Below are 16,656 nucleotides of genomic sequence, written 5' to 3' on the forward strand. Positions count from 1 at the left end.
TAAAGAAAGCGATCATCAAACAACACTGAACTTCACTAGCTTCTATTGTGTGAAAATAAAACCGATGAGACGTTTCTCAAAATACCTTCTCTTGTGTTCCACTGAAGACTCACAAACATGAGAGTAAATAAATGATGACAGAATTGGGATATTTAAATTGTTCCTCACATGTATGATGTCTTAAAATGCAGTCAGTGTTGTCTAGGTTTTAGAGTAGAGCTTCTGTCCTGCACGCTTGGACTGGAAAGTGTTTTAAGAATGTTTTTATGCTGTGAACGGATGTATCTGGAAAAGCTTTGTGTCCCGCTCAGAAGGAAACGGTTTGATTGATCTGTTCTATGTTGTCAATTATTTCTTTGAACGTGCACGAGCTGTATTATTGTATATGCATGCGGAGAGAAGGCCAAACAAACAAACAAACAACTGCTAGATTGGAAACAACTGGCTTCACGTAAGAATGAGAGAAATGCTCACAAAAGTATTTTATTGTTTGGAAAAGGAATGTTTTTTCTTCGTGTCCTCTGAGTGCTTGTTTTAACAGCGAGGAGGGAGACATGTCAGGGTATTCCAGCCAGAACATGGACACATTCAAGACAAGCGAATGTCCTTTATGTGGCCGACATCAATCTTCACGTCCTCCACAGACAGACGGCACACGCTGTAGGTGTATTCAAGGTCACGTCTCACGTCATTCTCTCAAAAGAACACAATGATCATACGGTTAACCCTCTGTTTACATGTTCTGCATCTCTTTATGTGTGTCATGGTTTATGCTCGTGTGTGTCTGACTTTCAATCTTTAAGTCCCAGTGAAATTTAAAATTGTTGCTGCGTTTATTGTAAATAGTTTCTCAATGTGGGTCATTCTCTTTTTAATCTTTTGTTAAAATCTGAAAATGGACTTCCTATCATCTTAAGTGATGTATGTTAGACGACTTGGGCGGCGCATCCGTTAACTCCTCCCCTTCAGCTGTCTGTCTACTGCCAGATCTGTTTCAAAATGCAACGGCTGTTTTATACATCCATTCAAATCACAGAGAAAGATGAAATCCACGCCCACTATTTTTCTCATTAAAAATTCTATTTCACTCGGATGTGCATAAAAATACAGAAGTGAAAACGATAGCAAATTCTGGTTCACAGGGACTTTAAAGCTGCATTCTGTACCTGAAACAGAATCTGTGTTTGAAGAGTGATGTCACGAGACAGTTTGACATCATTTGACATTTGACCAAATAAAGATAAATATGTGAAATAACATGCTATTTTATGTTTTAAACAGAGATGGTAATAGAAAGACAAAAGTTATGAAATTGATGAGCCTTTATTCAAAATAAAACCAAGCATTATAAAATATAATTAAAATATCATCATTAAATTTGTAAAACTATGACAATTGAAACAAATACACATGGCATTTAAATATTCAATTATGAGACAAAATCCTACACAATTCGCCTTCAAAATGGAAAGAGTCCTGACCATTCATTCCAAAAGTGTTGGGAATGTCATTTCAAACCCAGCGCCAGGGTCAGAGGTTTGGATTACCAGGAAACCGTTGAAGGTTAAAGAGCGAACGCGCTGTCAGTGCAGTACAGCGAGAGGAGAGACGGATCTGGTTCTGACAGGTTTGTGACCTGAGAGCTGTTATGTAGCTATGTGGAAAACCGCCTGGAACTCAAATCTGAGACTTGAAGGACTTTTGCTGAGGACTGACTCTGAAGGTTAAGGGTCACGCTGATAAATTTGGAAAGAGATACTCTGGTTTCCCAAAAGTGCCTGTCGGTGTTGGAGCGGAGATGAGATGAGTCGGCCTCACAGATTTATGGATGGAGAACAAGTTTCTCTCGTTTTAAATCAACCGGCTACTTCAAGGCCGAAGACTGGATTCAGTCCACATGACACATGTGTGAACAAAACAACCATTAGATCTCAAAACAACACGTTCTTCAGGTCACATTTCATCTTCTCTGAGAGTTACAATAGACTTCCTAGATATGAGTCATTAAAATATTAACCTTGTCCAAGACAGTTATTTTAGAATAGACACAGATTAGTTGATCACTAGTTGATATCATTAGTTGTTTAGGAAAGGAAGCAGAAAACCGATTTGATGTAAAATCATTGCTATCTGACACACAAGAGAGAAGAGGTTTGTGGTTCCTCTGGTGTCACGACAGATGTGATCTATCAGTCTCTTTGGTGAATGATACGACAGGAAAGTTTCCTCTTTGCATGTAATCTCTGATCCACATCACATTGTCTCGTTCTGGATCTGCTCTCTTCCAAACGCTGGAAGCCGGAAGTTGTAAAATATCCATAAAGGAAGCATTAGACGGACGATTGAGTGATTATTACCGTGACCTGATCTGAGTCACAAATGTGCTTCCCGTGAGCCACGGACACACAACCTGAGAAACACACACAATAAAAATGATGAAATGTTTGTATAGGAACAGGTTTCAGTAGTTCCCTAAGCAGTTATGTCACTTAGAAAGTGTCACATGTTAGAAAAGAGTTTCGGCGGAGGCCAGCGGTTAACCTTTGTGACATGATGTTATCTCGATGAGTGACAGCGCATTGAAGATAACATTGTGTCATCTGTTAAGAGTTACAAGTCAAAAGGTTTTTGTCATCCATCTGGAGAATCTCAAGACAACACTCAATTCATGACATCTCTGATCGGACATTAAAGGTGAAGTGTGCCATTCTTCATCATTTCACAGTTTATTGTGCAATACATTTATTGGAAACACGTGCCCTGAATTCATTTATATCAACATTTGATTCTATATTCACTGTATTAAATTATAATAAAACTACTCATTGGATACGAGTAGTGTTGGGTGTAACAAGGTTATAAGTAACTAGTTACTGTAATTTAATTACTTTTCCTTAGAAAAAGTGAAGTAAGGGATTACTCTTATTTTTTCTACTATAGTAAACATAGTTTAACTGTGATATTAGTAGTAAAATCCAAGTTATATGTGTTAATCAATCTGCTTAAAAACATAATTACAAAACTTTGACTTCAATAAAACTATGTTACATTTGTGTCAAAGGGTTTAAAATGATAAGGGTCACTCACAACTCACAACAAATGTAAACCGATTTAAATGTCAGCTTCTGCATCTCAGATTAAAGGCAGAAAGTGAAACCGACATCACAAACACACAAGAGTCTCACTGCTACACAAACACGAAGTGAAAATAGAGTCAGGAAAAAACCTTGAGAGTGTTTTTAACACACTGACTTTCCTCACAGACACAGATATCCACTGACCTTCACACACATGCGCTCAACGTGCCGTTACCTGGCAACCCTGCAGCGAGGCGTTGCCATGTCTACACAATGCACACATGTGGATGCAAATCTTTTTTCTATGATAATTGTTTGATTAAACTGATGGTAAATTTCATTTGACACATGCGATGAAGCATCTTTCCTCATTCTCTTCTCTTCAGAAAACTTGTTTTAAATCAGACATAATGTTGTAGATTCATAATATTACTCAAATGCTTCAAAGCGCTGTGTACTTCAGATTATAACATCAAAGACTCTTTCATGCAAATGGCTGTAATCGTGGCTCAGTATAAATAAATAAAAAACAAAAGGGCAGAAGCAAAAAACATCACGATTATTCCTGACCACAACGGAGTTTGGGTTCGACGTGAAGGGATGACCTGTGTGTGAATCTCGCTTCAGTGGAAGACAACAGAAGATATTTTGAGGAATGTCTCAGTGGTTTTATGGAATGGAAGTCAATGGAGTTCAGTGTGCTTGATATTAAACATTCTTCAAAATATCTTCTTTTGTGTTCTGCAGAAGAATGAAACTCACACATGACGCGAGGATGAATAAATGATGATGAATGAAGATTTGAACTGTCTCTTTAAGAAGGTTCGACTGAGCGAGTGGGTTTAGGGGGCAGTTGTATGTTCAGATGTAGACTGACGGCCGTGACATCTGTCCGTGTCAAATGACAGGGTGCTGGACACATGGACAGCCCGTCCTGCTGGATCTCGTGTCTCATTTCATCCGTCCTCTCCCCCGTCCTGAACGCTCAGGGAGCTGTTAGGTGATATTTTAAGACGAATGTATAGTGTTTTAAGGACCGCTGTACAGCACAGTGTTCATCACATTTACATTAGGTACGCTAAAACCAGACCAAACCAAACAAAACGCCAGCTTGCTGTAAGAGGACAGCTTGTGCGGACAAACAGAGAAAGACACAAACTCCACCCCTGACCCTCGCTTGGCCGTCTTCTCTCAGATTAGAGTTTATTTTTAGAGTCAGCGTGGTCAAGCACAGCTCTCATGTCAGTTTATGTCAGGACTGAAGTGTAATGATATCACCGCACCATCTGTGTGTGTGATAAACAAAACAGACGTCAGGTTATTTTCATCAAAGATGTGAAGATCCTGATTTACTGCCATCACTTATAACCCAACAAATCCTCAAAGACGTGTCGCTCTGAACACTGATCAAATCTTCCGTCTTATGAAAAACAACACCTATTTCAGGACCAGCAAGGTTGTGTCATTATTTACATGACAGATACTATAAGCTTTAAATACAAAAATACACACATGTAGTGCGAACATTGATTAAACAAATGAAACCTAATACTTAAAGACCCTCATGAACCTCATGTTAAAGACTAATGTAAAAAAATAATATTATTTTCATTACTGTTACACAGTATATTATAAAAATCCAAGTATTTGATGTTAAAATCGTTTTGATGTATTTATTTGTGTATATACACTTTATATAAAAAATACTTTTTTGCTGTTATTAATGTATTCTATGCTCTTTTATGCGCATAAAAGTATTTTATAAATATCTAAAAACTATACAGTAATGACAATTTACATGAGAACTGCACATGCAAAACATCTCAAAGTAGGTTTGATTTTCTCCAGGCTAAAAATAACCAGCAATCTCATCAGAGCATCAGTGAAGATTTACATGTCTTTAGCTGAAGAAAAAACACAACATCTATTCTACTGGTTTCCATCTCAGAATGGACTTGTGTGTCAAAGGTCACTCAACAACAGCCAATCAAAACACTCGAAAATAAGTGATGCATTGTATTTCCTGTCAAATTCACAGTAGCTTGTGCAACTTTAAGCCGAGAAGAGAGAGAGGGAGAGAGAGAGAGAGAGATTGCATCATCAGAGGCTCGTCTCTTTCTCCGGGAGTCATTCTGCCCTCAGGCATGTAAACAGGAAGCGTGAAGAGGCTCATGATGAATGTGGAGAGAGAGAGAGAGAGAGAGAGCGCAGGGGTCTTTCATCATTTCAGTATTTCCTGAGGCGAGCTGGGGGGAAGAGTCTAGAGAAGAGTTAAGAGAGAGAGAGAGAGTTGGGCAAAACGCAGTTAAACTGGCAATGTTTTCCAAGCCTTTCATTCCAAAGCTCCTCAGAAAACACAGCCTCCGGCACTACCCGAAATATTCATGTGCCTGAAACAAAGACTTCAAAGTTACGCTCAGACCCAAAGCCGTCAGCAAAAATCACGTCCAGCAGACTTCAGCGTCTCACACAGAGAAACACAGTTATTTTGCTCTGAATAATTCAAAGTGCTCGCCGGCTTATTCTCGTGCATTTTCAACCAGGTTTCTGCTAAGTGTAAACAGAATCATTTGGATTACCAGCCAGCAGAATGATGAATTTAGCAGAAGATATCACTTCCCAAACATGCCAGACGACACGCTTCAGTTCTCTCGGTCTTATAAAGGAGGAAAAATGAGCTGTGATGTGTACCTTTGGTCTCTCTATCACCTTCTCTATTTAAAAATTAAACTTGCAGAGTATTTTCTGCACTTATAATAATGTGCACTTTCTTTAGAATTTTACTCTTATTTTGTTTATAAGAGAATTTGATAAAACGTGACATATTTTTGAAAAACGGTAAAACTTTAAAGTGACAGATTTACAAGAAAACAGTAAAACATGATTCTTTTATGGGAAAAACCTTTCTTTTATGCCCCAGCTGTCATATATTATATGTTAAATACATTTCAAATATATTTTTAACATCAATAATAAACTATGAAAATGAAATAATGAATGTAATGAATGTAATATTTATTTTTTTACTGGATTTTTAACAGTCATATGACAAAAAAATGATACAACTTAACTTAGAAATCATTATTGTATGGTTACAGTCGGGAATTGCGGTACTGTTCTCAACGTTGTTTTTTTTGTGTACTTGCTCGATAGATTTTTGTTTTGTTATTTTTAACCTAAGAAAGTTAGAGATTGCAGTTTTATGTCTCGTAACTGAGCATTAAACCTGTGGCGTGTGGAGAAGAGGAATCTTTATTGTTCTCGGGGGTAAAGCCTCAAAATGGAGGCCGGCGAAGGAGTTGTTTACATGTTTGTAAAAACCGAGAGGGATCTTCCCATGTGCATCAACACCCCCAGACCTTTGTCCTCAGCTCTGTCATGACTTTAGAGTATCTGTACCATCCCATAATCCCCCCGCACACACACACAGGCGTGTCACAGCGGGGACGTGATGAAGTGTAAAACTAATATCTCTGACACGCTCTCACAGCCCTTCGTTTCCGGCTCTCCGGATGCTCCACCGCAGGGGCCACGATACACCAAAACATACTTATTATGCGGCTCCGGACCCCCACGACAACACAAAACAATGTTTTTTCCCCAGTGAGGTCTATTCATGGATGTGTAATTATTGGATGGTGATATAATTTGTGGGGAGATGAAAGGGTTTAATTGGTATGCTCGCATGCGGCTCAACGTGATCAATGTCTGTCTCTTCTCCAAAGCTTTAATCACATCCATCGCAGGAGGAGACGGCGTGCCGAGCATCAATCCCGAGCCATCTGCAGCCTGAGAGCGCTCTGCCAAGCGTCTCTGGTGGATGTGCCCGGCTGGCCGAGGCCGATGGCACACACAGGAACTGAAGAGAGTCTGTGAACAGGTGCAGATTAACAAGCCACACACACCCAGACGCTTCACTTCAAAGCCGTTCTCCTGACAACCTTACACTGATGTCCTGTCTTGTGCTAGTATAATGTTCATTTCTGTTAACTTTGGTCAACTAAGGTTGTTCTAAATGTGCTTTACAAATCTAATAGACTTGAACTTGAGAAAATGAATGTCCATGTTTGAAAATACAGAACTAGAGAGAGAGAGATAACAGTTTAAACTGTCGAGTGTATGTTATAATGCATGTGTAAACTGTTCTTTCACACAGCTGATAAGAATGGTGTCATTTCTATCAATGTAAGTGTTAAATGAATGTGTGTGTGTGTGTGTGTGTGTGTGTTCGTGCGTGCGTGTGCGCGTCTGGTGTGATGCAGCAGCTACCCCTACTGAACACACATCGTCTCACACTTTCATTTTCATTCCTGCACTACAATGTGTTAAGAAAACACACACTCAAAACACACAAAACACACAAAACACAACCCTTTCACATTCAGTTTTTTCAGTTTCTCAATCCTCAATGATTAGGGTTTAGGGCTAACCCATCTCTCTCTCTCTCTCTCTCTCTCTCTCTATCTATCAATCTGTCTCTCTCTCTCTTTCACTCTCTCTCTCTCTCTATCTCTCTATCTCTATAAAATAGAATAAAAATAAAGTCTATAAGTAAATATATATATAAATATACACATCTCAATATAAACAGAAAGAGTTCTCAATGAGGGTGATAGTGTCAGTTTGTGTGTGTTGTCCTGTCAGTGTTGTTTTGTGTTGTGCTGGTCTCTCTCTCTCTCTCTCTGGTCTCACTCTGTCTGTGGTCTCACTCTGTCTGTCTCTCTCTCTCTCTCTCTCTCTCTCTCTGGTCTCACTCTGTCTCTGGTCTCACTCTGTCTGTCTGTCTCTCTCTCTCTCTGGTCTCACTCTGTCTCTGGTCTCACTCTGTCTCTGGTCTCACTCTGTCTGTCTCTCTCTCTCTCTCTCTCTCTCTGGTCTCACTCTGTCTGTGGTCTCACTCTGTCTGTCTCTCTCTCTCTCTCTCTCTCTCTGGTCTCACTCTGTCTGTGGTCTCACTCTGTCTGTCTCTCTCTCTCTCTCTGGTCTCACTCTGTCTGTGGTCTCACTCTGTCTGTCTCTCTCTCTCTCTCTCTCTCTCTCTCTGGTCTCACTCTGTCTCTGGTCTCACTCTGTCTGTCTGTCTCTCTCTCTCTCTGGTCTCACTCTGTCTCTGGTCTCACTCTGTCTCTGGTCTCACTCTGTCTGTCTCTCTCTCTCTCTCTCTCTCTCTGGTCTCACTCTGTCTGTGGTCTCACTCTGTCTGTCTCTCTCTCTCTCTCTGGTCTCACTCTGTCTCTGGTCTCACTCTGTCTGTCTGTCTCTCTCTCTCTCTGGCACTCTTTGTCTCTGGCTTCTACATTAGACCCCACCCTACAGAGATGAAAACCCTCCGTGGGTTTGGACACGGCCTACATCTCATCATTCCAGGTTCCACTACGTGTTTTTTCTTGAAAACTCATTGCATGACATCAGACGGATCTGGGTTCATGGAAAATACACGAAGGCTTTTGGTGGAAGTTCCTGGGCAACGGCTCAAACCTCTAGTATGTTTTTCCAGCGGTAATAAGGGATTTTTTGAGTTACTGTCTGGTGGCCGGACTCCACGCTTCTCTGCTCTAGCCAAAGTTTTCAAAAAAACAGCTGGAGTTTTGAGTAAAAATAATTACACTTCTGTCTGTAAAGAATGAGAGCGGGTGGGACGTCTGGAGACCTCGGCACCCGCAGCAACCACAACACCAAACATCAGCCAAAGTGCCACATTCACTGTCAACTCCTCCTGAATGTCACCCAGTTCTCTAAGAGTATATTCAGCTTTAATATGGACTAACTATTATTTTAATCACATGTTTCCTTTGAATCTAAATTCAATATGTTCATGGTTTACTTTTATTTTTACTGTTTTAAAAATGAACTGAGACTATATCATAAACTGGTCTTAATGGAATTCTAAACAGGGAGAGTAAATTAAGACGTAATGTTTATTTTGGGTTGAACTGTTTGTTTAAATATAATACTGAAAGCGAATATTAAACCTCTCGAACGCAGCAGAGATGAGGAAGCTAAAAATAATAGTTTCTGTTTAGGTCACAGATTCAGCTAAACACACACACTCAGCATTTAGTCATAATAAACCTCTCGTTCTGCTCCTCCTGCAGTCAGCAAAAACAAACCCCCACAATGCAATGTCATGATCACACGAGTTGAGGATCATCTCTAAAAATGACTGCATAACAGTGGGTTAAGCTGCAGGGCACTCTGGGTAATGACTGAACTGTCACTTGGGATAAAAACATCCTTTAAATCAACACTTACTTGATTCATTTGAAATGCATCACTTTTGATCATGTGGATCATCAGGTCTTGGTGTTCTCTGCAGGACGTCAGGTGGTCTGGACTGAATTGTGAATGGTAAAAACAGGAACAGTCCTGAAACATAAATACACTTCACTTCATTTGCACTGCGACATTTCTATGACATTAGTACTTTTGAACTATGACATCATTTTCAATTAAAGGGACAGTTCACCCAAAAATGAAAATTCTGTCATCATTTACACACCCTCGTTGTATTTCATACCTGATTGAACACAAAGAAAGACATTTGGAAGATTGTTTGTCATTTTCAATTCCGGGACATCATTGACTGCCATAGTAGGAAGAATTAAATAGTAGTCAAAGGTGCTCCCGAACTGTTTGCTTTTCTTCCAAATATCTTATTTTGTGTTCAACAGGACAAAGAAATGTATACAGGTTTGAAACAACCTGAGAGAAAATGATGAAAGAATTTTTATTTTTGTGTGTACTGTCCCTTTAAGCACATTCCTAACAAACAGATTTTGATTATATATTATTGATATTATATTTATATACTAATATTTGACCATAAATGTGCTAAGTTGCCATTAAAAACTATGTTAAATTGTTGCAATTGGTTTATTAAAAAAATACCTGTGTCATTTTTGGGATTTCTTGGTTTCTACATAAACTCATAGGCTTACAAGAACATTTAGTGAAAGTAAAACCTCGATATCTTTAAAAATTACTATGTAAGGCCATGTAAAAAATGAAATCATAATGACATTAAAGGTTCAAATCAACTTTGATGCTCATTCTTTCAAAATTACATTTTAAAACGTTAGCATGGTTTTCACAGATTGGTCAACAGCCTATATTTATAAGTTAATTTCTTATGATGCTAAATTTTCGCATTTGACAGACGCTTTTATCCAAAGTGACTTATATTGCATCATACAAAACATAAGAGTTTGTGTGTGTACACCTGGCATCGAACCCATGACCTTAGCGGTGATAGCGTCACGCTCTAACACTGAGACACAGGAAACATTACGGCACCTAGTCATGGCACTTTTTGATAAACACAATAGACATGTTAAGAAAACATATCTAAATTAGGTTTGAATATACCGTGTGTTGCCATACGAGGTTTCAAACCTTCTTGAGAACTGAATGTGTTTCTGTTGTTGAGCGTTACCGCCATCTGCTGTTTTTTATTAAAATGCATTACGGTGTCTGCTAAATAAAATGCTTACTTGAAATATATTTTTTTTATAACCATATTGTTACAATAGTATTACTTTGTCTGTATCATACCTTTGATTAATTCATGTGCAGCTCTTGAGGCAGAGGTTTTACTTTTGATCAGGCGGAATTGACGGTTGTCACAGGCCATGACGTCACGGGGGTCCTTGCTAGTGTGTAATGAGGGTCATGCAGTTAAGCTGATCTGTGTCGTTATTAATACCGTGACATTTCTTTCGTGTGATCTCGTGTCGTGTTGTTTTATATCGTCATGATGGGCGGCAGGAGCAGCGCGATCGCGGCGGGCGTCGGCGCGGCGCTGTTCGTCGGTTACTGTATTTATTTCGACAAGAAACGACGGAGCGACCCGAACTACAAGAACCAACTGAGAGAACGTGAGAACATACCTGTGTGTCTGTCTGCCTGCCTGCCTGCCTGCCTGTCTGTGTGTCTGTGTTTAATGTTCGGATGGAAATGTGCAGGATTTGCGTGTGTTGTGGTGCAGTAGTAAAGGACCAACGTTGCTAACTGAAGGTTGTAGGTTTAAACTCCATGTAGGGCTCGATCACCCTTGTGTTCTTCATCAAGACTGTTGAGCTAAACCTGACATGTTCGATCTGACAGATATAATAGTGATTATGTTTATTTATTGATTACGATTGTCTGTGATGATTTTAAATGTGATTATTTGTTTTTCTTATAGGAAGGAAAAAGCAGAAAGTTGCACAAGAGAAAGCTGGCCTGTCGAGGGTAATCTCACAAACAAATGTTTGTTTTATGTATGCTTCATGAAATGAATAATAGTTACAGGCAAGAGATGTGAAACAGAATATTTTAAATAAATTATTTATATTACCATAATTATTTGATGAAAATGTTGTGATAGTAATGTTGGAATTCTGTAGATGTATTTTGTCAGAGAATGATTTTGTGTTTGTAGTTGCCAGATCTGAAAGATGCTGAAGCAGTTCAGAAGTTTTTCCTTGAAGAGATTCAGCTCGGAGAAGAGCTCCTGGCACAGGGTGAGATCTCGTTTCGCTCTCACACACACACACATTCAGCAGTGATAACACTCATGTTGTGTGTCTCTCTCAGGAGACTATGAGAAAGGTGTGGATCACCTGACGAATGCCATCGCTGTCTGTGGTCAGCCGCAGCAACTCCTGCAGGTCCTGCAGCAAACTCTTCCTCCTCCCGTCTTCCAGATGCTCCTCACCAAACTGCCCACCATCAGCCAGGTGATGACCTCACTTCCTGTTTTTCCCATTCACGTCACTGAACAGCAGAGCTGATGATTTCTCTTTTCTCTCACGCAGCGTATCGTCAGTGCTCAGAGCATCAGTGACGACGACGTCGAGTAGAAGAACCTACAATGCTGCCATGACATCACTTCCTGTCTGCTTTAAATCCGCAGTCAATCATTCTGCCACACCCCTTTTTTAAACACTGAAAACAGTGATACCGTTTTATTGAAAATGTTATTGAAATCTAAAATGATCATCTAACGGTAGCTGATGGATTGGTCCTGTAGATGGTTACGAGTGTCTCCGTGAATATGGATGATAGAAAACAAGCATGACCTGCAAATGTCTATATTTTGTTGTTCTTCGTTTTACTAACAAACTATTTCATTTGAGTTTGAATAAAAGAGGAAATATGCAACAAGTAAATGAAATGTTGTAAACATGCGCTTTGTATAAATCAGCCGGATCAGCAGAACATCTCACGAGAGAGAGAGCAGCTGTTTTCATTTATCTGTGTTCGTGTATTTAAGTTATTTTTACTGACTGTATAACATCTGTGATATTGTGGGATATGTGTCACGTTTAAAGGTGCTCTGGCTGTTTCATGTAGAGGAGAGACTCTTCTTTTATAACTTAAAATAAAAACAGATCAATCTGTCAAGTCAGTAAGTGTCAAAATCCTTTTTGTCCTTAACCTACATAATGCCATTCTTTCATTTTTATGACATGACTTAGTAAAATAGTCGAGACATTTTTGGGACTTGCTCATGCTATTTTATATTTAAATATGTGATGTATAACATGGATAATAAAAAAGGGAACAGCGTCATCTTGGACGTTGAAGACCGAAACATCAACATGTTCGTTTATTCACAAACTTGTTTATTGGTAGTTTTGTGACATAAGAATGTAAAACCTGTAAGCAAACAAAGCACATTAAATGTATGAGGTATTTTTCTTCTTATTTGATTTAAATTTCTTTTTCTGTCCTTTGTTCTTTTTGGCAGTAGGATCTGTCATCTCTCCTTTGAATGAAGCTTTTGTTTGTACGTTTCTCCCTCCTGGATGATCTTGTCCCTTCTGCTTGAAGCCTTTAAATCCACCTGCGCTGGGTCTATTTCCTCTTCCTGTCGCTTTTTTGTCACTTCCTGTCGCAGGCTTTCTTCCTGAAGGTCGTCCTGGAGCAACTTTCTGCACTTTTTCCTTCTTTACAGACCGCTTGACCCGTATCTTTCGATCCAGTAATGTGGAGCCGTCGAGTTTGAGCGCTAACATCACAGAATCTGGACTCTGGGAAAGAAGACGCATTTCACTCAGAATGAAACCTGACACAAAGCATTAAGAACACAATGAAACAGGATCATGATGTAAGATCACTTGTACCTCAAACAGAATGTAGCCGAAGCCCTTCCCGATGCCAGAGTCTTTGTCCCGCACCAAACGCACGGCCTGCACTTCACCACACTCCTCAAAGTACTCTCGTAACGGAAGCTCCATTACATCTGTAATCACATCCACATCAAGCTTTAGAGAAACTACAGACTGTTCATCAGTAATATTTCATTCTTCAAAAAGCAGGAGTGGCAAGAGATGGTGTGCTCACCGTATGGTAAATTGCCCACAAATATGGACCGTTTGTGATCATGCTGTAAAGAAAATGAGGAAATGTTGAACACATGCAGCTGACAGCAAACCAAATGTGATAGAAAATTGCCACTTCACCCCCTCCAAAAAAATATACAGGTATGGCATCAGTATCGGCCAGTACCAAAAAAAAGTATTGGTACTTGTAATCTTTGTTTTAAAAAATGGAATCTGTGTATTCCTACTTTGGACTATATTGAAATATAAAATTGAAAATGTTATAAGTAACATACATGTTTAAGTATTATTTCTGATGGCGAATCATCTTCCACACATGTCTCTCTCAACCACCTTAAACTTTCTCTAAACATCAATCAATGAACTCTTTCTTTTAAAGCACAAAACTTTAATGGTCCATGGTTTTATGGTTATTTTAAACATTAAATATTTCAAAAGAATGTGGGTAAATTAAATAAATTCTTACAAAAAGCTTAGAGAATTGCATTATTAGCCGTCGAAAAAATTAAGAGACCATTTGTAATTTTCATTTCAAATCATCAGTTCTTGATGTGTTGCTTGTTTTAGTTTAAATCTAAACTTGTTTTCTTTGCAGTATTTGAGGTTTGAAAAAATAAACATCATCTTTTCTGTTCTTTTCACCCGTTTCTCCAGTCTTCATTTTCTTAAATGCGTATAGGAAACAAGATTTGTATTTGAAATTTGGTAGAAATATTGTCAGTAGTTGACAGAATGAAACAAGAATGATCATTTTATCTAAACATAGCAAATTCAGGAAAAACTGAAATAGTGCTTTGAAATGGTCCCTTCATTTTTTCCATGGCTGTTTCAGAACAATAATTGTCCTAGAAGAAATGGTCATGAGTACAAGTTGTGAATTCTTCTACTCTTCATATAAATAAATGTTGAATCAAACTGATCAAAAGGTTATTTTGTGATTATCATTCATCATACTCACAGCTTGACGTTGAGAGACACGATCGACTCGAATATGAAAACCCTTCTGAATTTGCCATCCGTTCCTGTCAAATTTCAAAGGCGTGTCAGTAAAACGTATATAACCCACAGATGTAATCTGATATGATACTGATGTTTATTTTCACCATTTGAGAGCGCGGGCCACTGCCTCTTCCTCTCTGAACACCACATAAGCATTGATGTTCTGTTTCTTAGGATGAACTTTCCTCCTGCAAGCACACAGAATGAGGATTTTATTAGCATTCAATTACTGTACGTCAAATGCTAAAACACAAATACTCACTGGATGGCCGCCAATTTGCGAGACATTGTGGGGTCCTCCCGAAACTGTAAAAGAAACCCAATTAAAGCTCAAAGGCTAGTTCTGACAAGAGGAGTTTAAAAGTGAAACAGCAGAAAACAGACCACTGAACGGAAGCGGACGGTTTCCACTGCTCCCGCATCAATGAACACACACATAAGATCCTGAAAATCAAAGCGGAATGTTTGTGTAAGTGCTGGATTTCAGGATAAGGGTATGAGAGGATATACTGTGGTGAAGATAACCGTCTGACCTTCTTCGAGCAGCAGGGAGGCAGATTCCCCACAAACACAGTCCTTTTCAGTTTAATTCTCTCTTCTGCCATATTCTTCTTTTTGCGTTTAATCGGTCGTTCTGTCTCCTCTTCATCTGCCTCCACACGCTTGCGCTTCACCTTCTTAATCTTCTGACCATCATCATCTGCGTTCTGTAGAGCACATTCTCTGTGGATTCACACACACACGTGTTGGAAACATTTACATTTAGTCATTTGGCAGACGCTTTTATCCAAAGCGACTTACAGTGCACTTATTACAGGGACAATCCCCCTGGAGCAACATGGAGTAAAGTGTCTTGCTCAAGGACACACTGGTGGTGGATGCTGGGATCGAACCAGCAACCTTTTGATTTACCAGTTCAGTGGTTTAACCCACTAGACCACCATCTCTACACAGAGCCGATAAATGTTTCAGAAGTCTAGAATTGTGTCACTAACCTGTGCTGTAGCTTCTTTTCTCCTGCCGATATCAGCTTTGAAAGCTTTTTCTTTTGGGATATCTGATGCTCAGATTTGACTGGGGTTCCAGATGTTGCCGGTGCGGCTTGAGTGTCCGTCTTTGGAAAGAAAACACAGGTGACGATCCATCAGAATCAAAACAATTTTAGACAATCTGTAGCTGAATAAATAACTTAATGACTATAAGAGCTGTAGTGAAAATGAGAGCTCGATTTTCTTTTCTTTTTTAATTATGGCAAACACTTTTTTTGTCTGAATTACTTTTTGTGGTAGTCAACAGCTTGTGTCCTGTACCTATAGAGTTTCATTAGTACTGTTCATTACTGCCATGTATGATGAGAGACACTTATTACATACTTTGGGTGCAGGAACGAAGATTAAAGTACTGGCGGCTGATGATGATGATGATGTGGCGAATAAAGACGATAAAGCTCCAGTTTGGGGTTTCTCTGAGGAGAGAGTGCCAGACACCTGACCGACTGTATAATCTCCAGCCTGCCCAGCACCTCTGCTCTTATTACTGCAACATAAACAGTATAACACAATAAATATTTATAACGGTAACACCACGGTATTCCTCAAGGTACACTGAGGACTTTCTATCATGAGCTAAATTAAAGTATTATTCCTTTCATCTTCTGACAGCATCACTGGATCATCATACAGTCTTTAAAATCGTGATTTAATTATTTGATTATGTTAAATACAACAAATTAATCATCAAGTCTTATTTGATTTGGCACTTCATAATACACACTTGTTAGGTTTCAACGCAACTTTACAGAATATCTTCCATAAAAATGTATTCAAAGTGACACGCATGAAAAGGAACCTTTAATAATGTATGTTTTTAATGTCTTTATCGAAATTGCAGCAATGCAAGTTTGTTTTATTCAGTAAGACACTGACCTCTTCTGCATGACGTCACGCTGTCGTTAACTCACTTCCTGTCTGTGTTTCACTCAGCGAGCATGTCTGTGTGAAATATTAATATATAACGTTACATGTGCTTAATCTTCATAAATGATCATGAAATGTTTCTCAAACACGTTGATCACGCACATACGCACTCAAGTGCACCATGAATTGTCTTCCTCATGGAAACAACGAACAGTTATTATGCGTTCCCAGTTTCACGACAAATTACCTCTCACCTGTGTATTATCACAATAAATCAACTTTATTAATAAAAACACGAAACATTAGATACACATACATGTTTCTGTTCGCAATTTCATC

The 16,656-nt window shown here is 39.0% G+C and overlaps 2 protein-coding genes and 1 long non-coding RNA gene across 3 annotated transcripts; 1 reads left to right on the forward strand and 2 right to left on the reverse strand.

Annotated features, from left to right (window-relative positions):
* Positions 1–1,435: 1,435 nt before the first annotated feature.
* On the reverse strand, positions 1,436–10,674 carry LOC130410171 (uncharacterized). Its single transcript, XR_008904985.1, has 3 exons — positions 10,629–10,674; positions 9,330–9,443; positions 1,436–2,410 (listed from the first exon to the last, which is right to left on the reverse strand). It is a non-coding gene; the product is annotated as an uncharacterized LOC130410171 (long non-coding RNA).
* A 38-nt stretch (positions 10,675–10,712) lies between these two features.
* On the forward strand, positions 10,713–12,465 carry tomm20b (translocase of outer mitochondrial membrane 20b). Its single transcript, XM_056734691.1, has 5 exons — positions 10,713–10,951; positions 11,260–11,306; positions 11,497–11,578; positions 11,652–11,794; positions 11,873–12,465. The coding sequence occupies exons 1-5, from the start codon at positions 10,828–10,830 to the stop codon at positions 11,915–11,917; spliced, it is 441 nt and encodes a 146-aa protein (XP_056590669.1). The 5' UTR covers positions 10,713–10,827; the 3' UTR covers positions 11,918–12,465.
* Positions 12,466–12,661: 196 nt separating this feature from the next.
* Positions 12,662–16,502, reverse strand: rbm34 (RNA binding motif protein 34). The gene is made up of 11 exons (XM_056734690.1): positions 16,327–16,502; positions 15,775–15,937; positions 15,397–15,515; positions 14,935–15,124; positions 14,786–14,845; positions 14,664–14,707; positions 14,506–14,589; positions 14,361–14,424; positions 13,404–13,446; positions 13,184–13,302; positions 12,662–13,090 (listed from the first exon to the last, which is right to left on the reverse strand). The coding sequence occupies exons 1-11, from the start codon at positions 16,335–16,337 to the stop codon at positions 12,737–12,739; spliced, it is 1,251 nt and encodes a 416-aa protein (XP_056590668.1). The 5' UTR covers positions 16,338–16,502; the 3' UTR covers positions 12,662–12,736.
* Positions 16,503–16,656: the final 154 nt, after the last annotated feature.

Source organism: Triplophysa dalaica, chromosome 21 (genome assembly GCF_015846415.1).
Source record: "Triplophysa dalaica isolate WHDGS20190420 chromosome 21, ASM1584641v1, whole genome shotgun sequence".
NCBI lineage: Eukaryota > Metazoa > Chordata > Actinopteri > Cypriniformes > Nemacheilidae > Triplophysa > Triplophysa dalaica.

What these genes read in the sequence shown, in the direction of transcription:
- tomm20b (XM_056734691.1), top strand. Translation starts at nt 10,828, where the DNA reads ATGATGGGCGGCAGGAGCAGCGCGATCGCGGCGGGCGTCGGCGCGGCG. An exon ending in AGAAGAGCTCCTGGCACAGG is followed by an intron (nt 11,579 to 11,651) that starts GTGAGATCTCGT and finishes TGTCTCTCTCAG; the next exon opens with GAGACTATGAGAAAGGTGTG. An exon ending in AACTGCCCACCATCAGCCAG is followed by an intron (nt 11,795 to 11,872) that starts GTGATGACCTCA and finishes TCTCTCACGCAG; the next exon opens with CGTATCGTCAGTGCTCAGAG.
- rbm34 (XM_056734690.1), bottom strand. An exon ending in TCTTCGTTCCTGCACCCAAA is followed by an intron (nt 15,516 to 15,774) that starts GTATGTAATAAG and finishes TTCTTTCCAAAG; the next exon opens with ACGGACACTCAAGCCGCACC. An exon ending in GTGGCCCGCGCTCTCAAATG is followed by an intron (nt 14,425 to 14,505) that starts GTGAAAATAAAC and finishes GAAATTTGACAG; the next exon opens with GAACGGATGGCAAATTCAGA.